Source organism: Bos indicus, chromosome 21 (assembly GCF_029378745.1).
Source record: "Bos indicus isolate NIAB-ARS_2022 breed Sahiwal x Tharparkar chromosome 21, NIAB-ARS_B.indTharparkar_mat_pri_1.0, whole genome shotgun sequence".
Taxonomy (NCBI): domain Eukaryota; kingdom Metazoa; phylum Chordata; class Mammalia; order Artiodactyla; family Bovidae; genus Bos; species Bos indicus.
In genome coordinates, this window is record NC_091780.1 from 7,778,191 (window position 1) to 7,805,273 (window position 27,083).

The 27,083-nt window shown below is 41.1% G+C and overlaps 1 protein-coding gene across 12 annotated transcripts in view; it reads left to right on the forward strand.

Moving 5' to 3' along the window:
- TTC23 (tetratricopeptide repeat domain 23) overlaps positions 1-27,083 on the forward strand; it is a 158,880-nt gene that overhangs the window by 63,340 nt on the left and 68,457 nt on the right. For 11 of the 12 annotated variants that reach the window (XM_019983298.2, XM_070775023.1, XM_070775022.1 and 8 more), the window contains 3 exons: positions 2,144-2,267; positions 7,672-7,822; positions 8,012-8,137. In XM_019983298.2, coding sequence (XP_019838857.2) covers positions 2,144-2,267; positions 7,672-7,822; positions 8,012-8,137 — 401 coding nt within the window. Of the gene's footprint in view, positions 1-2,143; positions 2,268-7,671; positions 7,850-8,011; positions 8,138-27,083 lie in introns of all 12 variants that reach the window. The other variant, XM_070775029.1, reaches the window with a different exon arrangement.

Consider the following 27,083-nt stretch of genomic DNA (forward strand, 5'->3'; position numbering starts at 1 on the left):
AGAGCATATATTATTTTTGTAGTAAGAAAAGTGTTACTTTTACTATACTACATATAGGAAAAAAACACAGCTCCATCTTCCTTTATCACTGTGGAGTGAGCACAGTGTGCCCTCAGCTTCTCTTGCTAAATCAGAAAAGCAGCTGTCTTGGGGTCAAGTATCTGGCCATGTACTCTTGTCAAGGGAATGTTTCACAGTGAAAGTGTTTCTAACCCACGTGGAAACTGTGTGGAAGTGCAAGTCCTTTGAGCTTAGGCATTGACCGGGAGGGTCGGGTATCCTGGGTCTTCTCCTGGGTTTTCTACACAACTCTGTCCTTATTCTTACCATTCTTCCTCTGCTTTACTCCCTTAGGCTGCGTACCTTCTACCTCCTCTTTTGCTATTCCAGCTATCTATTGCTATATCACATCCCAAGACGTACGTGTGTGTGTGTGTGTTAAGTCACTTCAGTCATGTTGGATTCCTTGCAACCCTATGGACTGTAGCCTGCCAGGCTCCTCTGTCCATGGGATTCTCCAGGCAAGAATACTGGAGTGGGTTTCCATGCCCTCCTCCAGGGGATCTTCCCGACCCAGGGATTGAACCCTCATCTGTTATGTCTCCTGCATTGGCAGGTTGGTTCTTTACCACTAGTGCCACCTGAGTAGGCAGTCTTAGACCAAGACTTGGTGGTGTACAACAAAAACAGTGATTAATTTCGCTCATGAACCTGCAGTTTGTGCAGAGCTCAGTGGGGTCTGGTCAGCTCTACTCCGTACAGCATCAGCTGGGCTCAGCAGGTGTGGAGCATCTGCTGCCAGGGTGGCAGTGTTCTGCAGCTGACGGACGCTGTCATCAGCTCCTTTCCGTGGAGGCCTCTCTGTGGGGCCGCTTAGGCTTCCTCATGAAATCATGGTTAAGCTGTTAGTCTTCTGGGGCTGCTGTGGCAAAATGCCACAGCCTGGGTGGCTTCAACCAAGAAAGTTTGTTTTCTCACAGTTCTGGAGCCTAGAAGTCTAAGGTCAAGGTGTTGAAAGGGTTGGTTTTATTCAGCACCCTCTCTCCATGCCTTGCTGACTCCTGCCTTCTGTGTCCTCACAAAGCATTTCTCTGTGTGCCCATTTCTCGTGTCTCCTTCTCTTCTTATAAGGACACCAGTATATTAGATGAGGCCCCCATTGTGATGGCCTCATTTTAACTTCTTCACCTCTTCAAAGTTCATCTCTCCAAATGCAGTTATATTGTGAAGTACTTAGCACTCCAACAAATGAATCTGAGGGTGGGAGACACCTTTCGGGTCATAGCAAGTTCCAGGAGTGAGTACCTAAGGGGAGACAGAGAGTAGAAGCTGCCAGTTCTTTAAGGCCTGGGCCCGAAAAGTGGTGCTGCCTCACTGCCTCCATGTTAGTTTAACCAAGCAGTCATAAACCCATATTCAAAGAAAAAGGACATAGACCACCGTCTCTGGATGGAAGGAGTGTCAAAGAATTTCAGAGCTGTATTTTAAAACCACCAGCCTTGCTTTGAGAATATTGCTGCTCTAAGCTGACCTGGAGCTGGAATCCACACCATTCACTATTCTCTTTGTCCTGGCACTGGATGAAAATGTGCTTCTTACTCTTTTAACAAAATCTGCTTGCAAAGTCCTGCTGACCTCATTGGCTGTGCTAATATCCCAGCTACTAAAGAAGATGTTTGAATTGAGAGCTAGAGGGTGTTATTTGAAAACTACCACCACTGGCCTACTTGTGTCTGAAGATGTAGGAGCTGGTCATTTATGGGCAGCTTCTTTATTCCATAACATTTTCCACTATTTACTATAAACTTAAATGTACTATAAATTTTACTCTTTTTTTATGTATATTGTCTATTTCACCCAACCAGATAAATACCCTGCCACCAAAAACATATCTTTGTACTATAAACTTAAATGTACTATAAATTTTACCATTTTTTAAATGTATATTGTCTATTTCACCCAACCAGAAGAATACCCTGCCACCCAAATCAGATCTTAGTTTTGTTCTCTGATGTATCACACATATTTAAAACCATGCCTGGCCCATAATCATCACTCTATAAATGTATATTGAATGGATAAAAGTACACATTAATTTTGTACCTTGTTGTCTAACTAGTGGGCCTGTTTTTCCTTCCTTCAGTACAAAAAGGCTCTCCATGAGCTCGTGCACTGCATGGCTCTGACAAGGATCTGCTACGGTGATTCCCACTGGAAGCTGGCCGAGGCACACGTTAACCTGGCTAAGGGTTATCTTCAGCTGAAAGGTGAGTCTGCCTCAGGCTGTGGAGGATCAGCTGGCTGGTTTCTGCTTTTTTCCCAGACTTGGCTTAACTTTAGGAGGGTCAGGTGTTCTTAGATGTTCTCCTCTCCACACATTGAGAAGCCATTTCCTTTCACAGCCAATATGATTTTCTAATATAATATGCAAAAAAGAGAAGGAAGATTTTAGCCCTGCAGAACTTTATTCTTTATGATCTTAAAAACAGTTCTTAGGAGAAAATTGATTTGTTAGCTTTGAAGGCATTGTAGAAATGGCCTAGGGTCTAGAGTCGGAGCCTAAAATAGAATCCATTCATATATGTATTGATGGAAAATCTCTTGCCTGTGAGACCAAACCCCTCCCCCCAAAATAAAAGGCTAAATCAAGCTGGCAGTAAGCAAAAGGTAACTTATTGATTCATACACCTTAAAATCCAAGGGTAAGTCTTACTGTAGACTTAGCCAGTGGAGAAGGCAATAGCACCCCACTCCAGTATTTTTGCCTAGAAAATCCCATGGACGGAGGAGCCTGGTAGGCTGCAGTCCATGGGGTCACTAAGAGTCGGACACGACTGAGCGACTTCACTTTCACTTTTCACTTTCATGCATTGGAGAAGGAAATGGCAACCCACTCCAGTGTTCTTGCCTGGAGAATCCCAGGGACGGGGGAGCCTGATGGGCTGCCGTCTATGGGGTCGCACAGAGTCGGACACGACTGAAGCGACTTAGCAGCAGCAGCAGCAGACTTAGCCAGATCCATGTTTTCAAACAACATGATCATATTTCCATTCCTCTCTTTCTCCAGCACTTGACTCTGCTTTCCTCTGTATTGGCTCCATTCTTAGCCCAACTTTGCCCACATTGGTGGCAGCAAGGTTGCCAGCAGCTTCAGGTTTCCCTCCTCAGCATTCCCAGGATAAAAAAGAATGTATCTTAACCAAAATCTCACAGTTTGGGGATTCTTATTGGGATGACTTGGGTTGTATGCCAAAGACAAAAACTAGTCTGAGGAAATGGCAACCCCCACCCCAGTATTCTTGCCTGGAGAATCCTGTGGGCAGAGGAGCCTGACAGGCTGCAGTCCATGGGCTTGCCAAAAGTCGGACACGACCTAGCAACTGAGCACACGCACATGGTCTGATTGGCAAGACCTGACTCTGCTTCCATTGGATCCTGGGGGAGAGGCTGGCCTTGGCTAAATCATGTGGACTGAGTGTGCAGGGGCATTCTCAAAAGAAAAGAGGGCAAGGGAGAATAGATGCAGAGAAGGCAAAAACACAGACTGGCAACCGTGGACAAGATGCACAAGAGCACGTCTCTGTCCCTTCAGCTGAAAAGAGATGATACTGATAATGATGCTGCTGCCTTCCCAGCATCATGGATCAGCCCAATGAGTGAGTAAATGAAGTGAAGTGGAAAACACCACAATGCTATGCTTACAACTGCTACCCAATAAACTTAGCCGAACCTAACAGGTAGACTGGTCCTACCTGTTAGATCAAAGACTGTTAGAGCCAGAGGGGACCTTGAAGATCATCTAGTTCAAACCACACCCCTCTACCCCCTGTTTTCTAGATTCAGAGGAAACAACTAGTTTGATTTGAAACAGGCTGCCCCAGGTCAGACCATTAATAGCTGACCCAAGACTCAGATCTAGGATTTTGGTTGCCAGTGCAAATGTCCTGGCATCTGGGATTTTAAGTGATGCTTTCCCACCACAGTCTGCTACCTTTCTTCATTATGGACTTTTTTTTACTCAAATTAAAATAAAAGCAGTATCTACTAGTTACTGAGGTCTCATTGAGTGCCAGGCACCATGCTATTTTCCACATATAATTTCATTTAATCATCACCAGATGGCGCTAATGGTAAAGAACCTTGATGCCAATGCAGGAGACTTAAAAGGCGTAGGTTCAATCTCTGAATCCAGAAGATCCCCTGGAGGAGGGCATGGCAATCCACTCCAGTATTCTTGCTTAGAATCCCATGGACGGAGGAGCCTGATGGGCTATAGTCCGTGGGGTCGCAAAGAGTCAGACACGACTGAAGTGAGTTAACACATACACACACACACACACACACACACACACACACACACACACACACACTTCACTACTGTGCTATGAGGCAGGTAATGTTATTTTCTCTGTCTACAGTCCAAAAAGATAAGGCCAAAATTTCTGGGTAACTGATGGAGCAGGAAATCTGGGCAGTGTGATTTCAGGGCTAGCATTCTTGAACCTCAACCCATGCTGCCTCCAGTAGGTTGAGTTCCAAGTTCCTTGAAGAAATAGACAAATGGTTGTTTGAGGCCTTACAAATAGCTGAGAAAAGAAGAGAAGCTAAAAGCAAAGGAGAAAAGGAACTGTAAACCCATTTGAGTGCAGAGTTCCAAAGAATAACAAGGAGAGATAAGAAAGCCTTCCTCCATGATCAATGCAAAGAAACAGAGGAAAACAATGGAATAGGAAAGACTAGAGATCTCTTCAAGAAAATCAGAGATACCAAGGGAATATTTCATGCAAAGATGAGCACAATATAGGACAGAAATGGTATGGACCTAACAGAAGCAGAAGATGTAAAGAAGAGGTGGCAAGAAACACAGAACTATCCAAAAAGATCTTCACAACCCAGATAACCACAATGGTGTGATCACTCACCTGGAGCCAGACATTTTGGAATGTAAAGTCAAGTGAGCCTCAGGAAGCATCACTATGAACAAAGCTAGTGGAGGTGATGGAATTCCAGTTGAGCTATTTCAAATCCTAAAGGATGATGCTGTTAAGTGCTGCACCCAAAATGCCAGCAAATTTGGAAAACTCAGCAGTGGGCATGGGACTGGAAAAGGTCAGTTTTCATTCCAATCCCAAAGAAAGGCAATGTCGAAGAATGTTCAAACTACTGCACAATTACACTCATCTCACACACTAGCAAAGTAATACCCAAAATTCTCCAAGTGAGGCTTCAAGAGTATGTGAACCGTGAACTTCCAGATGTTCAAGATGGATTTAGAAAAGGCAGAGGAACTAGAGATCAAATTGCCAGCATCTGTTGGATCATCGAAAAAGCAAGAGAGTTCCAGAAAAACATCTACTGCTTTATTGACTGTGCCAAAGCCTTTGACTGTGTGGATCACCATAAACTGTGGGAAATTCTGAAAGAGATGAGAATACCAGACTGCCTTACCTGCCTCTTGAGAAATCTGTATGCAGGTCAGGAAGCAACAGTTAGAACTGGACATGGAACAACAGACTGGTTCCAAATCAGGAAAGGAGTACATCAAGGCTGTATATTGTCACCTGCTTATTTAACTTATATGCAAAGTACATCATGAGAAAGGCTGGGCTGGATAAAGCACAAGCTGGAATCAAGATTGCCAGGAGAAATATAAAAAACCTCAGATACACAGATGACACTACCCTCATGGCAGAAAGCGAAGCAGAACTAAAGAGCCTCTTGATGAAAGTGAAAGAGGAGAGTGAAAAAGTTGCTTTAAAACTCAACATTCAGAAAACTAAGATCATGGCATCTGGTCCCCTCACTTCATGGCAAATAGATGGGGAAACAATGGAAACAGTGACAGACTTTATATTTTGGGGCTCCAAAATCACTGCAGATGGTGACTGCAGCCACGAAATTAAAAGATACTTGCTCTTTGGAAGAAAAGCTATGACCAACCTAGACAGCATATTAGAAACCAGAGACATCACTTTGCTGACAAAGGTTTCTATAGTCAAAGCTATGGTTTTTCCAGTAGTCATATATGGATATGAGAGTTGGATCATAAAGAAAGCTGAGCACCGAAGAATGGATGCTTTTGAACTGTGGTGTTGGAGAAGATTCTTGAGAGTCCCTTGGACTGCAAGGAGATCCAACCTGTCAATCCTAAAGGAAATCAGTCCTGAATATTCATTGGAAGAACTGATGGTAAAGCTGAAACTCCAATACTTTGGCCACCTGATGCAAACAACTGACTCATTGAAAAAGACCCTTATGCTGGGAAAGATTGAAAGCAGGAGGAAAAGGGATAACAGAGAATGAGATGGTTGGATGGCATCACCAACTCGATGGACATGAGTTTGAGCAAGCTTCGGGAGTTGGTGATGGACGGGGAAGCCTGGCATGCTGCAGTCCATGGGTTACAAAGAGTCAGACACGACTGAGTGACTGAACTAAACTGAACTGATCATCTTTTATAATATTGCATATGTTATTGGCACTAATAAATTTCTGGTAGGTTGATTATGTGCTTTAAAAAAAAAGACAAAATTCTGTAAGTGCTCCTACAAAAATAGCATACCCTGGATTTTTCTCTTTTTGCCTGTATTTATTTATTTCTTCTTCATTTTTTAATTTTTTAATTGAAGGATAATTGCTTTACAGAATTTTGTGTTTTTCTGTGATACATCAGCAAGAATCAGCCATCGGTACACCCATGTCCCCTCCCTCCCATCTTCCTCCCCATCACATCCTTCAGCCTATCACAGAGCCCCTGTTTGAGTTCCCTGATTGATACAGCAAATGCATGCCCTGGATTTTCTCCATCAGAAAATCTATTCTGTTTTATAGACATAGGAGCAGAATGAACTTCACATTTTGACAGCTTTATTTATTTATTTATTTATTTTAGAGATTGAAAGTACAATTCCTTGTAATGAAGAATGTAAGACCAGGAGTATTGGGATATGAGTGGAGGGGTATGTTGTTGCAGGGAAGAAGGTGAGGGTATGGGAAAGTGAGAAGTCCTGATACTCCTAATATCACCTTTTCCACAAATGAATATGCCAGTGGAAGAACACTAGAACCCGCTGGGAATTAGTTCTTGGTAGTAACTGGTTTTTAAACTCCATGTGCTTACCACATGGAAATAAGAGATTGTAGCACATTAGCCCCTTATCTCATTGGAATTGTTTGTCAGTCTTGGTAAATATCATCATATTTGTATTATATTAAAGCAACTTTAAAGTTATGATTATGGATGGGTGAGCAGAAGATTCAGAATTTTTAGTATTCCATTAAGATTGGTATCACAAAGCCAGGAGTAAAATTTATGAACATTTTATTTCCTTCCCAGAATGCTGCAGTCTTTGTAAATTCCTTTTGTTTTTTATAATTATTTATAACATTTTGTATCTGATACTGGTGAAGTTTCAGAGCTGTTCAGTTTCTGCTTATTCTGTTGATTTCCAAAAAGAACATGTGGAGGAAAAATTTTTATCTTGAGAACTTCCAGTGACTGTTTCTTCCAGTTATGATGGTTATTTCATGCTGCCCTGAAACAACTCCACATGCCAGATGCAGATATGTGAAGTCACCGCATTAGATTCCCCGGCCAAAATCAACTATATTCCTGTCCAACTGAAGTGAAAGAGAAACTGAGACTTCCTTTCTTTTTTTTTTTGTCCACAGGAATGTCACTACAAGCAAAACAACATGCAGAAAAAGCCAAAGAAATCCTCACCAGCTCCGTTGCGCCTCCATACAGTGACAATACAGATGTTTTCAAGTGTTCGGTTGAGCTGTTCCATACCCTGGGGCAAGCCTTACTCTCCCTTCAGAAGTATCCTTTTGCCTCTAATCTTTACAGGTAGAAATACCATTCATAGTACTTGCATTTAATTTTAAAGGCCAAATCAAAAGTTGACAGGTGGCTCAGGAAGGGTGATGGGCAGTATGAGAGCCAAGGATGTCCAGGAGCCGGGGCCCCAGAATGCAGCATCAGATATAAAGTTTTCTGAACACAACTCAGGTTCAAGGAAGCTTCAAAGAATTTGACAAAGGCAGAGATACTTTCAAAGGAGATGCTCCAATGTGGAAAGATTATAAAAGAAGAATGGATGGAAATTCAAGCGCGGATCAAATTGTCATTTGCACAGTAAGTTTCCGGTTTAGGACTTTCCATATAGGTGATTACTGGAGGTTCTTTGCCAGAAGATTCTGTCTTCAAACAGGAGGAGCTTCTCCATGACATGGCCGTGGCTTCTCCACAGCCGTTTTCCAGCAGTAAGAGGGGGGACCACAGTCGTGTCAGAGCAGCCACAACCAAGGCTTACACAAATCAAAGTGGTGCTCGTCACTAGGCGTGTGGTGTTCCCACACCCGCCCTGGCTCCTAGAGCCCTAGTGTCATCCTCTTGGTTTTCTCTTTCTCGCCTGCTCTCCCTGCCCTGCTCCTCACACTCCTATTCCCTTCCCTTCCTCCAGCCCCGTTTTCCTTTCCTCCCCTACTGTTCTAGTCTAAACTGTTTCAATATGTTGATTTTATGATTAGGGCCTCAAAGGAGAAAGATCTTAGAGATATCTGAATCCATGAGAATGAGAGGATTGTTCCCCATTCTCCCTGACCCCACCCTACACTCACCAAGTAAACCCCGGTGGAAGAGAGAAAATGCTTGGAGCCTGGGGAAGGAACCTTGGGTGGGCAGCTTATCTATCCCTTTCCAAAGGCCAACCCCAAGCCAATCCTCAGAGCAGTGGGGTGACAGGATTTGCATACTCTGAAAGGGTGTGTTTGTGGAAAGAAGAGGGCAGAGAAAAGTCTGTTCTAGAAGAAGCACAGAATCCCCAGCAGACCTACATGGCGACCCTTAACCCAAGCTGGAAGAATTCACTAAATTAATAATCAGACTGCTTGATTCCCAAGGGACCTCAGGGACCCAGTGGACTCATTTTTAAGAAGGAAAGGGCCCCGAAGGAGCACACCTACTGCTTCCATATGAATGGAAGCTGGGAACGGCTAACTTTGATCATGCTTTTAAAGACATTTTTGTGATCATAAGTCTACTCTTGTTAATTTATTTGGGAGTGTTGTTGGATATGAAATACAGAGAATTCATCAGTCCATGCGAACTTTTGGTATCCTTTTTTAAACTGAGTTTTTCCCTTCCATCTCTGATCCTTATTCTCATTCTGTCTCGTACATATCTTAGATACCTTTTTTTTTTTAACATTTTTTTGATGTGGCCCATTTTTAAAGTTTTTATTGAATTTGTTACAATATTGCTTTCTGTTTTATGTTTTAGTTTTTTGATCTCAAGGCATGTGGGATTTTAGGTCCCCTACCAGGGATCGAACCCTCACCCCCTGCTTTGGAAGGTGGCATATTAACTCCTGGACCACCAGGGAAGTCCCTCATAAACACCTTTTTAAACAATGACCCATGTCTTTAAATTTGCATCTCTGAATAATAAATAGTATTGTTTTCTGCATTTGTACATTTTAGGTCTGTATGAATTTGCCATGTGTGTCTCACTCCGTTTCTCGCTTTTGTCCACTTGGCTTTTATCCAGCTGTTGCCTGTGCAGCGCCGCGGCCTGCTCTGTTGTGCTCCGTAGAGTGCATCTGCCCTCCTGTGCGTGTCCGTCCTGCTAGCGGTGGTATTCGGCTCGTGCCCAGCTCCCACAGTGCTGCTGCCATGAATATCCTTGTGCAGCTCCACTTAGGAGTCTCAGGGAGACTTTTTCTGAGGCTTGTGCTCCAGGGATAGGATTACATGGTCACAGGGTACACTCATACTTCAAGGTCACCACACTAGCCAATTGCTATACCCATCTGCACTCCCACTTGCGTGACACACGGATTCCTGTTTTCTCACATCCCCGACAGTCCTTGGCATAGTTGGTCTTTCTAACCTTTGTCACCTTGATGCATATAAAAGTGAAAAGTGAAAGTCACTCAGTCACATCCAACTCTTTACAACCCCATGGACTATCCAGTCCATGGAACTCTCCAGGCCAGAATACTGTAGTGGGTAGCCTTTCCCTTCTCTAGGGGATCTTCACAACCCAGAAATTGAACCCAGGTCTCCCACATTGTAGGTAGATTCTTTACCAGCACTTGTTAATTCTACTTACTTTTCTCTTATTAGTGAGTTTGAGTACCCCTTCACGTACAGTTTAGCCATTTGGGTTCCCCTCCTATGAACAGCCTGTTAGCATTCTTTCTGGTTTTTCTTTTGGGATTTCATGTATTTTTTTATTGTTAACTGAGATTTTCTTGTGTATTATAGATTGGTAATACTACAAACATTTTCTTTTATCTATTGCTCATTTATTAGTTTTGTCTATGATGTTCTTTATGATGTGAAACTTGAGTTTTCTAGAGTCAAATCCATTAATTTTTAACCTTCTGATTTATGCTTTGGAGGTTTATTTAGAAAGTCTTTCTCACCAAAATATCAAAGATATTCTCCAAAATGTCTCTGTGAGTCTTACTTTAACCCATCCCACATGTTTTAACATGGAGCACTGTCTCTCACATCAAGTCTTAGTAAGTTCATAACTTACTCTATAATTAGTCTTTAATCCAAGGATTATTCAAATGATGTGTGTTCTAGTTTGCAGATATATGGGGTTTTTTCCAAAAATATTCTGATATTATCGATTTGTAATCTTACTGCATTGTGGGAAGAAACATATTTGTATAGGATAAACTCTTTGAAATTTACTGAAATTTCCATAATCAATTTTTGTGAATGTTCCAAGTGTGCTACCAAGGGAAGCTGTATTCTTTACTCATTGTGTTTAAGGCTCTAATAACTCCATATTATGGTAACTTTATTAATTCTGTTACTCAAATTTATATATTTTTTTATCTTTTGCCAATTTGATACATTAGTTCTTAAGGTAAGTGTGCTTAAATTTTGAACAATAATTATTGATCCATCTATAGCTCCCCCATGGTTCTGCCAGTCATTGTTTTATATACTCTAATATATTCTGTTGGGTGGGAGGAGAGTTAAACAGCCTGTCTTCTTCATCCATTATTTTATTTGTCAGTATATATTGCTCTTACTTGTTCCCAATCTATTTTGGCAGATATTAAAATTGATACTCCAGCTTTCTTGGTGTCAATTTTCCTATATTATCTTTTTCTCTTAATTTTCAGTCTTCATATTTTCTGTTTAATTATTGATATATTTGAGTTTTTTAATTTCCTTTTGCCTACTAGTTTTATGTTCTTTTCTTTCTCCTTTCTTGCCTTCTTTAGTTTAGTCAAATATTTTTGTCATTCCGCTTCCCTGTATATTAACTGATGAGTTATACATTATTTTTTTCTTCTAGTGATTACCATAGCATTTTTTGCTTGTATCCCTGGTGTATTACATCTAATATAATTAGTCAATTAAATACTTTCTAGATAATATAAGGAACTTCAGTTGAATTCAGTTGCTCAGTCGTGTCCAACTCTTTGTGACCTCATGGACTGCATCACGCCAGGCCTCCCTGTCCATCACCAACTCCCAGAGCTTGCTCAAACTCATGTCCATCGAGTTGGTGATGCCATCCAACCTTCTTATCCTCTGTCATCCCCTTCTCCTCCTGTCTTCAATCTTTCCCAGCATCAGGGTCTTTTCCAATGAGTTGGCTCTGATCATATCAGCTGGCCAAAGTATTGGAGCTTCAGCTTCACCATCAGTCCTTCCAATGAATATTCAGGATTGGTCTCCTTTAGGATTGACTGGTTGGATCTCCTTGTAGTCCGAGACAATCTCAAGAGTATTCTCCAACATCGCAGTTAAAAAGCATCAATTGTTTGGCCCTCAGCTTTCTTTATAGTCCAACTCTCACATCCATACCTGACTACTGGAAAAATCATAGCTTTGACTATACAAACCTTTGTCAGTAAAGTAATATTTCTGCTTTTTAATATGCTTTCTAGGTTGGTCATAGTTTTTCTTCCAAGGAGCAAGCTTCTTTTAATTTCGTGGCTGCAGTCACCATCTGCAGTGATTTTGGAGCCCAAGAAAATAAAGTCTGTCACTGTTTCCATTGTTTCCCCATCTATTTGCCATGAATGGTATGGGACTCATTCATGTGGGTGATGGGACCAGATGCCATGATCTTCGTTTTTTGAATGTTGAGTTTTAAGCCAGCTTTTTCATTCTTCTCTTTCACTTTCATCAAGAGGCTCTTTAGTTTCTCTTCGCTTTCTGCCATAAGGGTGGTGTCATCTGTGTATCTGAGGTTATTGATATTTCTCCTGGCAATCTTGGTCCCAGCTTGTGCTTCATCCAGCCAATCCCATGATGTATTCTGCATATAAGTTAAATAAGCAGGTGACAATATACAGTCTTGACATACTTCTTTCGCAATTTGGATCCAGTTTGTTGTTCCATGTCCAGTTCTAACTGTTACTTCTTGATCTGCATACAGATTTCTCAGGAGGCAGGTCAGGTGGTCTGGTAGTCCCATCTGTTTAAGAATTTTCCACAGTTTGTTGTGATCCACACAGTCAAAGGCTTTAGCGTAGTCAATGAAGGAGAAGTAAATGTTTTTCTGGAATTCTCTTGCTTTTTCTATGATCCAATGGATGTTGGCAATTTGATCTCTGGTTCCTCTGCCTTTTCTAAATCCAGCTTGAACATCTGAAAGTATTCGGTTCACATACTGTTGAAGCCTAGCTTGGAGAATTTTGAGCATTAGTTTGCTAGCGTTGAGATGAGTGCAATTGTGCGGTAGTTTGACCATTCTTAAGTAAGTTCTTAAGTAAGGAACTTAAGTACGTTAATTCTCCCTTCCCTTCTGCGTGTGCTTAGTCACTCAGTCATATCCAACTCTTTGCAATCCCATGGACTGTTGCACACAAGGCACCACTGTCCATGGGGATTCTCCAGGCCAGACTACTGGAGTCAGTTGCCATGCCCTCCTCCAGGGGATCTTCCCAACCTAAGTGTGGAACCCAGGTCTCCTGCATTGCAGGTGGATTCTTTACCATCTGAGCCGCCAGGGAAATCCCTCTTCCCTTCTGCTTGATGTTCTATTGGTCTGTACTTAAATCAGTGTGTATTTCATCCAAGACAAGAACAAAGAGGAAGATGTTATTGGTAATACATATAACTGAAAAAGGGCTCATAACTAGAATCTGTACAGAACTCCTATATGTCAATAAAACAAAGACAAATAACTGAATAGAAATGTGGGCAAGAGACTTTTTTTTTTTTTTTGCTGCACCATGCAGCTTGTGGGATCTTAGTTCCCCGTCCAGGTAGTGAACTACAGCAGTGAAAGTGCCTAGTCCTAACCACTGGACTTCCAGGGAACTCCCGGCAATAGACTTTCAAAAAAAAGGATACCCACGTAGCTATTAAACGTATTAGATGACATTCCTCTCATTAGTCACCCGGGAAATAAAAATTAAATTCACAGGACACTACTGCATTTCCACTAACATTGCTAAAATTTTTAAAAAACCCATAGCATCGAGTTGGCAAGTATGTAGTGCTCTCCTGTGTTTGCTCATATGTGGTTGTTTAGAATTTATTTGGTGTAGCTACTTTAGAAAATTTTAGCTTTATTGCTAAGTTTTTTTAAATTATTTATTTGTAATTGAAGGATAATTGCTTTATAGTATTGTGTTGGTTTCTGCCATACATCAACAGGAATCAGCCATAGGTATACATATGTCCCCTCCCTCTTGAACCTCCCACCCCATCCCACCCCTTCCCACCCCTCTAGGCTGTTACCAAGCACAGTTTGAGTTCCCTGAGTCACACAGCAAATTCCCATTGGCTGGCTATTTTACATATGGTAATATATATTTCCATGTTACTCTGTCCATACTTAATACTCTATGACCCAGCAGTATCACTTCCAAACATACACCCAACAGAAATGCAGACATATGTTCACCAAAAGACATAGCCAAGAACGTCCAGAGCTATGCTATTTGTAATAGCCGAGAATTAGGAACAATTCAGATGTTCATCAGCAGTAGAGTAGATAAGATTGTGATCTGTTCATAGAAAGAAAGTGATCAGGATACTCCTATGCTTAATATGATGGGTGACTCCCACAAACATGGTATTTATGAAATAAGCGAGACTGAAAAGAATTCATACCGTATGATTCCATTTACCTAACAGGAGGAAGAGGGTAGTAACTGGGAGGGCTACCAGTCCAGAATTTCTTCCTGCCCAGAAGTAGGTGTTCTGTCTTATACTGTAAAACAGGAAATATACACAGATATGAGGACCAAGATCTGATATTTGTTGAGACTTGACTAATGTTATTTGTAATTAATGTTAAGCACTTGCTACAAAATTGAGTAAATTATCCTCTGACAAAATCCACTGCTTCGTCAATACTTTCCAAACTAGCAGTACCAAACCTTGTCAGCAGATGGCAGGCCTTGTACGCATATGTGCTGAATACCTGCGGAGAATTTAGGTTAATGTTCCAAGATGTCCTCCGAAGTTACTGTATTTAAGGGGAGTTGTTTTAAACTTCACTGCTTCTTTTTGTCCTTACTCTTCACTCTAACATATTCGTTGGAACATACGTCTTTAAACTGCATGGTTTTCGTGAACTTTATTTCTCCACTGAAGTGTGACTCTTTTGTCCAAACCGATCTGCTTTAGAAAGTAACAGGGCTTTGGTTTTGGATGTTTCTACAGTTATGCTCACAACCACAAGGGCTTTTTTTTTTTTTTTTCCCTGTCTTGGAAGTGGAAGACCAGGATAATGTCTTAGGCAGCTCTCGCGGGATTTGTGTTTCTCCTAAAAGGGCATCTTTCTGTGCATCCTCGTCCTCCTCCTGCCTCGCCTTTTATGGTGCCCTTCAGGCCAGGCCAGTTCCCTTCTCCTTGAGCTGACAGATAAGGGCTGAGGGTGACGCAGGCTCCGTGCCTCCCATCCCTGACTGTGGCCTGAAGCGTCATTCCTTCCACCTGCCCTTCTCTGTCCCCGCACTGCTTCATTCAGTGATTATTTCTCAACTTTGGAGAGGAATCCAAATCTTGTGTTCCTGTGTGCACAGTTGTTTTTTCAAATGGGGCCAAGATAGTCACTAGGAAAAGCAAGCAAAGTTTTTACAGTGTTAAGGATTATTTTCTATCCTAATTACTGATAGATTCCCCAGACACAGATAATGTCTTTAAACAAGCAAGGATACACGATGTTCATGCACCTGTACACAAACACACATCCCTTTTAAAATCTTTCTACATGGCATGATAGTGATGGCCTATTGAGACTGCCGCTCTGAAACACGGGGCCTGTCCCTAGCTTTCTCTGCGACTGCGTGATTGGTCGCGTTCGGAGTCCTCCGCAGCTTGCCCAGAGAGCACTTGGCTGGGCCTTGCTTGCTGTGCCGAACTAGCTCTCTAGGGTGCCTGTGATAAGTAGATAGTCCTCAGAGCATCAGCAGGACACCTCCCTGGTATCTCTAAGGAACGTGACATGGTCTATTCGACAGCATGGCCTGAGAGGCAGGTGGCCCTGGGTTCACGTCAGCATCCTTCCAGCCCTCGCAGCTGGAGGACCCTGAACAAGTCCCGCCCTCGCCTTTTCTGTTGAGATGGGACCAATCAGCCTCCCAGAGGGATTCTGTGGTGGTAAAATAGACCCTACATTAAAGCATCTGAGTACATCATAAGCCTAAAAAAAAGTGTCTGTTTTACTGTTGTTATCTAACTGAGCTTTTGCCTTTCTGCTATTTCATCTTGGAAATGGTTTTATTGTAAAGCATGTAGTACCTACATCACAGAGTAAGATACCGTACTTCAAGACTGCCCCTAGCTTGCAATATTCTTTCCTGTACTTTTTTCTATGACTTGAGAAGGCTGTTTTGTTTTTTGTCTTTGCTCTTATGAAGTGCCTAAGCTAAAAATTATATATATATATGTATATAAATATCTCAGTATGTAGATATGTGTGTATACATATACATGTGTATGTTTTAAGCTCGGGTTTGTTTTCTCTTTCTTCGTCTAGATTCATTATAGCCACAAGATTTGGAAAGTGATTCTAACACAAGTTTTCCAAAGAGGCAAGAAGGTGGGGGCGGGTTCTCCCTTAGCCAGTACTTCCTGAGAGGGGGCAGGAGGTAATGGAGAAAACAGCTGCGAGTAGGAAGTGTGGTCTGTGTCCCTCCCCATTCACCTCATTAGAATGATGGAGTTCCACTTAGTTCTACACGCTTCCCTGTAAAGCATTCCCGGGGCTTTTGTTGTGAATGTTTGGTGCCTCAGTCATAGCCTTTGCTTTTATCATCATCCTCACTAAATTAGCCCAGTCAATGACCTCCAAATCTAGCTTCGCTTCTTCTACTCAGCCTCTGTTATTTAGTTCGTGCCATCGCCTGGAGGTCCTTGGTGTCTTAAGTGCACCTCTGTAGGTGTGGTTCTTTAAAGAATCGCTTTCTCTGCACTTATCCTTTGGGCATTAAGGCTCTGACAAACGCTCCTGTGCTCTGAACTGCTCCTCCCTTTCCCGCTCCCAGGAAACACCGCACAGCTCTCCAGAGGAGATGTTTGTCCGGTCAGATCCTCCCATGCAGTGCTCTGTATCCGGAATGCTTTATGCCTAACAAAGAAGGAAATAACTTGGTTTTTCCTGTTATTCTTCGTCATCCCATATCCCCATGATTGAAGATTTTAGGTTATTTTTTTAATTTGGGAAAGCAGACAACCACATGGCACAGACCACTTTTCTAAACTGGAGTCTACTGCTTTGCACCGCTGCGTTAGTTTCTGCTATGCAGGCACATGTACACACATCCCCTCATGTTTGGATTTCCTTCCCAGTAGACCACCTCAGAGCACCGAGTAGAGTTCTCTGTGCTGAACAGTAGTTTCTCACTAGTTATCTATCTTATTCATAGTAGTGTATCTATATCAGTCCCAACCTCCCAATTCATCCCACCCTCCTTTTCCCCTCACTTGGTGTCAATATGATTGTTCTCCATCTCTCTCTATTTCTGCTTTACAGATAGGTTCGTATGTACCATTTCTCTGGATTGCACATATATGCAGTAATGTATAATATGTCTTTTTCTAACACTTCACTCCATATAACAGCCTCTAGGTCCATCCATGTCTCTGTAAATGACACAATTTCATTCTGATTTATGGTTGAGTGACTTTCGCTGTATACATGTACCACATCTTTTTGATCCATTCCTCTGTTAATGGACATTTAGGTTGCTTCCATGTCCTGGCTATTATAAATAATGGTGCGACAAACATTGGGGTGCATGTATATGTTTGAATTATGTTTTTATCCGGGTATGTGCCCAGGAATGAGATTGCTAGGTCATATGGTAGTTCTATTTTTAGTTTTTTAAGGAACCTTCATACTGTTCTCCATAGTGGTTCTATTAACTTACATTCCCATCCCTTTTCTCCACACCCTCTCCAGCATTTATTGTTTGTAGATTTTTTGATGATAGCCATTCTGTCTGGTATAAGGTGATAACTTATTGTAGTTTTGATTTGCATTTCTCTAATAATTAGTGATGTTGAGCATTTCATGTGTTTGTTGGCCACCCATATGTCTTCTATGGAAAAATGTCTAATAGTTCTTCTGCCCATTTTTTTATTGTGTTGTTTTGTGTCTTTTTGTTATTGAGCTGCATGAGTTGTTTATATATTTTGGAGATTAATTCATTGCCAGTTGCTTCATTTGCAAATATTTTCTCCCATTCTGAGGGTTGTCTTTTTGTTTTGTTTATGGTTTCCTTTACTTACAAAAACTTAAGTTTAATTAGGCCCCATTCGTTTATTTTTGCTTTTAGTTTCATTACTCTAGAAGGTGTATCAAAAGAGATCTTGCTGTGATCTATGTCAAAAAGTATTCTGCCTGTGTTTCTGTCTAAGAGTTTAATTGTCCAGCCTTACATTTAGGTCTTTAATCCATTTTGAGTTTACTTCTATGTGATATTAGGGAATGTTCTCATTTCATTCTTTTACATGTAGCTGTCCAGTTATCCCAGCACAGCTTATTGAAGAAACTGTCTTTTCCCCATTGTATATTCTTGCCTCTTGTATCATAGATTAGGTTACCATCAGTGCGTGGGTTTGTACCTGAGCTTTCTCTCCTGTTCCATTGATCTATGTTTCTGTTTTTGTGCCAGTACCGTATTGCAATTGCCTGTAGATTCGTAGTATCGTCTGAAGTCAGGGAGCCTGATGCCTCCAGCTCTGTTTTTCTTTCTCAAGATTGTTTTTTTACTATTTGGGGTCTCTTGTGTTTCTATAAAAAAATTGTAAATTTTTTTGTTCTAATTCTGTGAAAAATGCCATTGGTAATTTGATAGGGATTTCACTGCATCTGTAGATTCTTTGGGTAGTATAGTCATTTTCGTGACATTGATTCTTTCAATCCAAGGACATGGTATGTCTCTCCTTCTATTTGTGTCATCTTTGATTTATTTCATCAGTATCTTATAGTTTTCTGAGTACAGGTCATTTATCTCCTTAAGTAGGTTTATACCTACGTATTTTTTCTTTGTTGCAATGGTAAATGAAATTGTTTTCTTAATTTTTCTTTCTGACATTTTGTTATTAGTGTATAGAAATGCAAGAGATTTCTGTGTATTTGTATCCTGGAACTCTACTAAATTCTTTGATTAGCTCTACTAGTTTTCTGGTGGCATATTTAGGATTTTCTGTGTATTGTATCATGTCATCTACAAACAATGACAGTTTTATTTTTATTTTCCAATTTGCATTACTTTTATTTCTTTTTCTTCTCTGATTGCCAAGGCTAGGCTTTCCAAAACTATGTTGAATAATAGTGGTAAGAGTGGGAACCCTTGTCTTGTTCCTGATCTTAGAGGAAATGCTTTCAGTTTTTCACTATTGAGAATGATGTTTGTTGTGGGTTTGTCATATATGATGTTTATTATGTTGAAGTAGGTTCCCTCTATGCCCACTTTCTGGAGAGATTTTATCATAAATGGGTGTTGAATTTTGTCAAAAGCTTTTTCTGCATCTATTTAGAGTATCATATAATTTTTATTCTTCAATTTGTTAATATTATGTATCATATTGATTGATTTACATACATTGAAGAATCCTTGCATCCCTGTGGTGAATATGACTTGATCGTGGTGCATGATCCTTTTAATATGTTGTTGGATTCTGTTGGCTAGTACTTGGTTGAGGATTTTTGTGTCTATGTTTATCGGTGATATTGGCCTGTAATTTTTTTGTGTGTTGTATCTTAGTCTGGTTTTTGTGCCAGGGGATGTTGGCCTCATAGAATGAGCTTCAGAGTGTTCCTCCCTCTGCAATTTTTTGGAAGAGTTTAAGAAGGATGGGTGTTAGCTTTTCTCTAAATGTTTGATAGAATTTGCCTGTGAAGGCATCTGTTCCTGGACTTTTGTTTGTTGGAAGATTTTTAATCATAGTTTCAATTTCATTACTTGTGATGTGTCTGTTCATATTTTCTGTGTCTTCCTGGTTCCGTGTTGGAAGGTTGTACTTTTCTAACAATTTGCCCGTTTTTCAGGCTTTCCATTAATGTTTATGTTTACTTGTAGTAGTCTCTTGGGATCCTTTCTATTTCTGTGCTGTCAGTTGTCACTTCTTTTTTATTTCTAATTTTATTGATTTAAGTCCTCTCCCTTTTTTTTTAATGAGTCTGGGTAAAATTTTATCAAGTTCATTTATCTTCTCAAACAGCCAGCTTTTTGTTTCATTAATCTTTACTTTTGTTTTCTTTGTTTCTATTTCATTCATTTCTGCTCTGATCTTTATGATTTCTTTCCTCCAACTAACTTTGGGTTTTTTTCCTTCTTTCTCTAGTTGCTTTAGGTATAAGATTAGATTGTTTATTAGAGATTTTTCTTGTTTCTTGAGGTGAGGTTGTATTGCTAACTTCCTTCTTAGAACTGTTTTTGCTGCATCCCATAGGTTTGTGGGTCATTGTGCTTTTTTGTCATTTGTTTCTAGTTTTTTTTTTAATTTCCTCTTTGATTTCTTCAGTGATCACTTGGTTATTGAGTAGCCTGTTGTTTAGCCTTCATGTATTTGTGTTTTTTCAGTTTCTTTTCTTCCTGTAATTGATTTCTAACTGCAGTGTCATCAAAAAAGATGCTTAATACAATTTCAATTTTCTTAAACTTACTGAGGCTTGATTTGTGACCTAAGATGTGATCTATTCTGGAGAATGTTCCATGTGTACTTGAGATGAAAGTGTATTCTGCTGCTTTCAGATGGAATGTCCTATAAATATCAGTTAAGCCCATATAAGTCTAATGTGTCATTTAAGACTTGTGTTTCCTTATTAATTTTCTGTCTGGATGAATTATCCACTGGAATAAGTGGGGTGTTAAAGTCCCTCACTAGTATTGTGTTACTGTTGATTTCTGCTTTTATGGCTGTCATCATTTGCCTTATGTATTGAGGTGCTCCTATTTGGGGACAAAAATGTTTACAATTGCTATATCTCCTTTTTGAATTGATCCCTTGATTTTTGTGTAGCATCTTTCCTTGTCTCTTGTAATAGTCTTTATTTTGAAGTCTATTTTGTCTAACATGAGTACTGCTACTCCAGCTTTCTTTTGATTTCCATTTGCTTGGAATATTTTTTTCCATCCCCTCACTTTCAGTCTGAATATGTCCCTAGGTCTGAAGTGAGTCTCTTGTAAATAGCATGTATACAGGTCTTTTTATTTATTCAGCCAATTTATATCTTTTGGTTGTAGCATTAATCCACGTACATTTAAGTTAATTATCAATATGTATGTTCCTATTACCATTTTGTTAATTGTTTTGGGATTGTTTTTGTAGGTCTTCCTCTTGTGTTTCTCACTTAGAGAATTTCCTTTATCATTTGTTATAAAGCTGGTTTTTGGTGCTGAATTCTCTTAGGTTTTGCTTAAAGCTTTTGATTTCTCTGTCAAACCTTAATGAGATAGTTTCTGGAAGAGAAACTGGTTGTAGGTGTTTTCCTTTCATCACTTTAAATATATCCTGCCATTCCCTTCTGACTTGCAGAGTTTCTGCTGAAAAATCAGCTGATAACCTTATAGGGATTCTCTCATATGTTACTTATTGCTTTTTCCTTTCAGCTTTTAATATTCTTTTGTTTTAAATTTTTGTTTGATTAATATATGTCTTGGTGTGTTTCTCCTTGGGTTTACCTGTATGGGACTCTCTGCACTTCCTGGACTTTGGTGACTATTTAATTTTCTTTGTTAGGGAAGTTTTCCACTATAATCTCTTCAAATATTTTCTCAGTCCCTTTTTCTTTCTCTTCTTCTAGAACCTCTATAATTTGAATGTTGGTGCTTTTAATGTTGTTCTGAAGGTCTCTAAGACATCCTCATTTCTTTTCATTCTTTATTCTGGTCCATGGCAGTTATTTCTGCCATTCTGTCTTCCAGCTAACTAATTGTTCTTCTGCCTCAGATATTCTGCTGTTGATTCTTTCCAGTGTATTTTTTTTCATTTCAGTTATCATGCCATTAATCACTGATTACTTGTTCTTTAGTTTTTATAGGTTCTTGTTAAACGTTTCTTGTGTCTTCTCAATGTGTGCCTCCATTCTGTTTATAAGAATTTGAGTCATCTTTATCATCATTGCCTTGAATTCATTTTCAGGTAGATTGTCTATTTCATCTTTATTTACTTGGTTGTGTGATTTTTTTTAACCTTGCTTCTTCATCTGCAGGACACTTCTCCGTCGTCTCATTTTGTCTAACTTACTATATTTACAGTCTCCTTTCCACAGCTTACAGAGCCACAGTTCCTCTTGCTTCTGTTGTCTATGCCCTGGTGGATGAGGTTGGTCCAGGGACTTGTGTAGTCTTCCCGGTGGGAGGACTGGAGCCTGTGCTCTGGTGTGTGAAGCTGAGACTTTCCCCTCTGATGAACAGGGCCACATTACGTGGTGTTTGGGGGTGTCTGCAAGCTAAGATGACTTTAGGCAGCATGTCTGATGTTGGGTAGGTCTGTGATCCCATCTTGCTGGTTGTTTGGCATGAGGTGTCCAGCACTGGAGTCTGCAGGCAGTTGTGGAGAGCCAGGTCTTGGTGTCAACGTGGCTACCTCTGGGAGAACACATGCCGATTACTATTCCCTGGGCCCAGGAATTCTCTGGTGGTCCAACATCCTGGACTTGATGCACCCACCCAGGCTTGACCCATGGTCAGGGAATCAAGAAGCCCACAAGCTGTGCAGCATGAAAGAGAAAAAAGAAAAAAGGAAAAGAAAGCAAAGACAAGCCAAACCCAAGACAAATGATAAAAACAAAACCAAAAAAATAGAAACAAACAAGGAAAAAAAGAAAAGAAAGAAAAAACCCTGAAAAACAAGAGAACAAGAAACTAAAAAATGCAAACATCAAGAAAGACTAAACTAACAAAAACAGAAAGTGAACTAAAAAAATACCAAAGAAAACATAAAACAAGCGCACAAAAACAATTTTTTAAATGTATTTAAAAATACATTTAAAATACAAATAATAAATAATAAAACAACTGAACAAAATGACACAAACAAAAAAGAATAATAGTAATAATAATATTTTCCTGGGGCCTCTACTGTCAGTGGACAGGGAAGCCTGGCATGCTGCAGTCCACGGGGTCACAAGCATCAGATACAACCGAGCGGCTGAACCACTGTCGGTGTTCTTGCTCCCGCAGTGAGCCACAGCCAACCCCCGCCTCCCCAGGAAGCCCTTCAATACCTCTGGGTAGATCTCTGGACCCACTGGTGGGCACTGTTTCAGCAGCTTAGACTCTGATGTGGCTTAACTCCTTCATGTACTTGCCCCAAAATTCACTGCTGCTAAAGCTAGACCAGTCTCAGCTGTGGGAACACTCATTGTCCACTCAGATATTCCACAGATGCGGGATTTACCAAGCAGCTCGCAGGGATTGAATCCACAGCTGGTGCAACTGCGTGGAGAGATTTCCTTTCCTCCTCTTAGCTGCAGCACCCCTGGGGCTCGCCTTTGATTTCACCCTTACCTTGGTGTGCGTGCCCCCCTCAGGCCCATAGGCAAGAGGGAGCAAAAGCAGTGACTAATAGGGGCACATTTACTCACTTGGGGGGTGGGTGCTTCCCAGGTGGTGCTAGTGGTAAAGCATCCACCTGCCAGCGCAGGAGATGCAAGAGACACAGGTTTGATCCCTGGGTTGGGAAGATACCCTGAAGTAGGGAATCACACTCCATTCTAGTATTCTTGCCATGAACAGAGGAGCTTGGTGAGCTGCAGTCCTGGGGCCACAAAGAGTCAGACCCAGCAGAGTGACACTGTCTGACTGTCTACTTGCTTAGGCCAGGGAGGGATATCCTGGCCAAACTGGGGTGTGTGTGAAGTGCCTGTGGTGGTGGAAACCGGCAGGCAGGTACAACAGACTGAGGCAAGTGTCAGGCAGTTGCAGTAGACTGGAATCAAGAAAAGGCTATCCATCTCTCAGTCCTGAGTCTGGGCTACAGGAGGTCTCCCATGTTGGGACATGGTTTTTCTGGTGGGGTCCCTCCCAGCGCCCACAGAGGCAGGGGCTGGGGTGTGGGGTGGGGGTGGCTCCACCCTTGCCCATCACTCAACAATGGCACACACATAGGTTCCTAGGCAGACCACGCTTCCTTTAGCGGCATTCCCGGCTATAGAGCTCCTCACTCACGTCCCCTCTTTTGTATCTGCACAACCAGCTGCAGTCCTCTCCCTGAGCCCACAGCTCAGGTTGGGGTGCATGGGGCTGCAATACAGATCACGCACGCAATTCTTACTTTGTCTTGCCTTCCACAGTCCACTGCTGTGTTCTCCTTTGATCCCCAAAAGTTCCTTTTCTGTCCCAGCTGATTTCCACAACATGAGGGGGTTTTCCTGAGTGTGGGAATGTCTTCTCACCTTTAATGTCCCACTGAGAATGCTGGTCTCTCTTCTGATTCCTCTTTTCTTCTTTTCTTTCTTTCATCCTACCTATTGCAAGAAGATTTTGTCTTATCCTTTTAGGTGTCTAAAGTCTTCTGCTAATGTTTTGCTCTGTGAGAATTATTCCATTTGTAGATGTAATTCTTGATGTATTTGTGAAGAGAGACGAATTCTACATCCTCCTATCTTGCCATCCTGACTCCTCCTGCCATTACTTTCATAGACTTTTATCTACTTTTTTTATTATTGAATCCTCTAAAGCTTTACTATTTTTATTTTTTGTTGAATTATAACTGATTTATAATATTAGTTTCAGGTGTACAACATACCGATTCAATATTTTTATAGGCTGTACTTCATTTTACCTTATTACAAAATACTGGCTAAATCTCCCTGTGCTGTACAATGTATCTTTGTTACTTATCAATTTTATACTTAGTAGTTTGTACCTCAGAGAAGGAAATGGCACCCCACTCCAGTACTCTTGCCTGGAAAATCCCAAGGGCAGAGGAGCCTGGGAGGCTGCAGTCCTTGGGGTCGCTAAGAGTCAGACACGACCGAACGAGTTCAGTTTCACTTTTCACTCTCATGCATTGGAGAAGGAAATGGCAACCCACTCCAGTGTTCTTGCCTGGAGAATCCCAGGGACGGGGGAGCCTGGTGAGCTGCAGTCTATGGGGTCGCACAGAGTCGGACACGACTGAAGCGACTGAGCAGCAGCAGCAGCAGCAGTTTGCACCTCTTACTCCACTACTCCATCTTGCCCCTCCCTCATGCCTCTCCCCCCAGGTAACCACTGGTTTGTTCTTTATACCTGTGAGTCTGTTCCTGTTTTGTTTTATTCATCTGATTCTTTTATTTTTTGGTTCTACATATAAGTGATAATATAGACTGTACTTGTCTTGTTCTGACTTATTTCACTAAGCATAATTATCTATCTTACAGAGTTTTATTCTTTTCACGTCTGAGTAGTATTCTGTTCTGTGTGTGTATGTATCTCACATCTTCTGTATTCACTCATCTGTTGATGGGCACATAGGTGGCATCTATCTATAGCTTGTGTATGTATGTAATGTGTCCTCAGTCATGTCTGACTCTTAGCAACACCATGGACTGTAACCTTACCAGGTTCTTCTGTCTGTGGAATTTTCCAGGCAAGAATACTGGAATGGGTTGCCATTTCCTACTCTATGGGATCTTCCCAACCCAGGGATCAAACCCATGTCTCTTGTGCGTCCTGCATTGGCAGGCAAATTCTTTACCACTATGCCACCTTGGAAGCCCCTTCTATGTCCTGGCTATTGTAAATAATACTGCTATGAACATTGGCGTACCTATATCTTCTCAAATTAGAGTTTTCATTTTCTTCAAACAGCTTTACTATTTCAGAGAACTGCAAAGAACCTTTGTCTTTTCCTAACACTCTATCTATATAAATACATTTCCCTTAAACATCTGCACTTAATAATGATTTTAAATAACCACACTAACTAGCAATTCTTGACCACCTTCTGTGTCAGGCTCCTGCTAAGTGCTTTGCAGACCTCATCTCATCATTTAATCTGCAGTCCTCCCTATGAGGTGGTACCCTTCACATTCTCATTTTCAAATGAAGAAACTGAAGCTGAGAGAAGTTGAGGTCATTTCCCAGGGCTGGGGAGCAGCGGAGTAGAGCCAGGTCTCAGTCCAACTCTGGTGTCCACACTCCTCACCACAGCACAGGGCCCATTCACTGTGCAGAATGGAAAACTGACCATATCCTCTATAGAACCCAGGCTTTACCTTTGTATGCCAGATGGTAGCAGGAGACCCAGATTTAAACGTTTTCTCATTTGACTCTAGAAAACCCTACTTTTCCTCTCTCGAGACTGACTTTTTCATTAGATTTGCATCATCAGCAACATTCCCACAAGGCCTCTGCTTTTCACTGGTGCTCAGTATTCTTGCCAAATTCTCGAGCTTTTAAAAGGAAACCCTCAGGACTTTTCTGGTGGTCTAGTGCTTAAGAATCCACCTTGCAATGCAGGGGACGTGGGCTTGATCCCTGGTCTGGGAACTAAGATCCCACATGCTACAGAGCAACACACACCACAGCTACTGAGGCCCGCATGCAGCAACTACAGAGCCTGCGTGCCACAGGAGAGGTGTGAGAGCGTCTGTGCACCGCAACAAAAGATGCCATGTGCCTCAGCTAAGACCCGATGTAGCCAAGTAAATAAATAAAGTAATTTAAACCCTCACGAGCCTTGGGGCTGCACAGAGATTTATCCAAAAGATAAAGAAGTCACAATTCGGAAGAGAAACTGGTATTTTCATACCAGTATACTAATATTCTCCAAGAAAAATCAGTTATGAAAGGAAAGACTGGAGGTATACAACTAGATTGTCACCCATTCTTGTGGTTTAAAGAATATTTAACTCCTAGATACACATACTTATTTAGATCTTTTAAAGTTACTTTCCATAATGCAGAATATAGTGTCAAATTCTGAATAACATGCTACTAAAAATGCATTTCAAATAAATAAAAGGAAACCTCCTATTGCTTTAGTAATATCAGAGGAGATTTCACTTGTTCGTTGCAGATGAAAACAAGTCTCCATCCCTGTGGGATCTTCTGAAGCTCATCTGAAATGAGATAGTATCTTGTCATGTGCTCTGTAGAGTTACTACAGATATATTTTCATTCAATAAAATATGCTGTGGTTTAAGTTGTGGACCTGCCAAATTCACATACTGCCACACTGTGTTGTTCAAAATTCTCTCTTTTCATCTGTCTCTAGTGTGTTTCCTAAAGATGCCCAAACACGTTATGGGCCCACTAGGTGATAAATCCTCAAAACATCCCTGGCAGGTAGATAGGAAAGAAAAGGAGACAGGGTTGCTCTCCCACACATTACTTATGAGCAGATGGAGACAAACAAGATTGCCAGAAATTGACTGATGCTTTAAATGAGTTGGAAATGGAGGTCAGACTATAATTTAGTTATTTCCTGATGTAGTACTCCCTCAATCCCTTTTTTCATTAAATAGATTGTGAAGCTAAGTAATTTTATTTTCCATTTTGTATTTTCTTTTATGTGAACAGTGGACCCTCAATGAGCTCCAGAAGGCTCATTGCAGATTGCATCAGCCTGATAGCCTCCATTTCTGGCTGGTGGTGCCAGGACCCTGGCATAGCTGCGGCAGCAACTTCAAAGGATGAGAGTGGCAT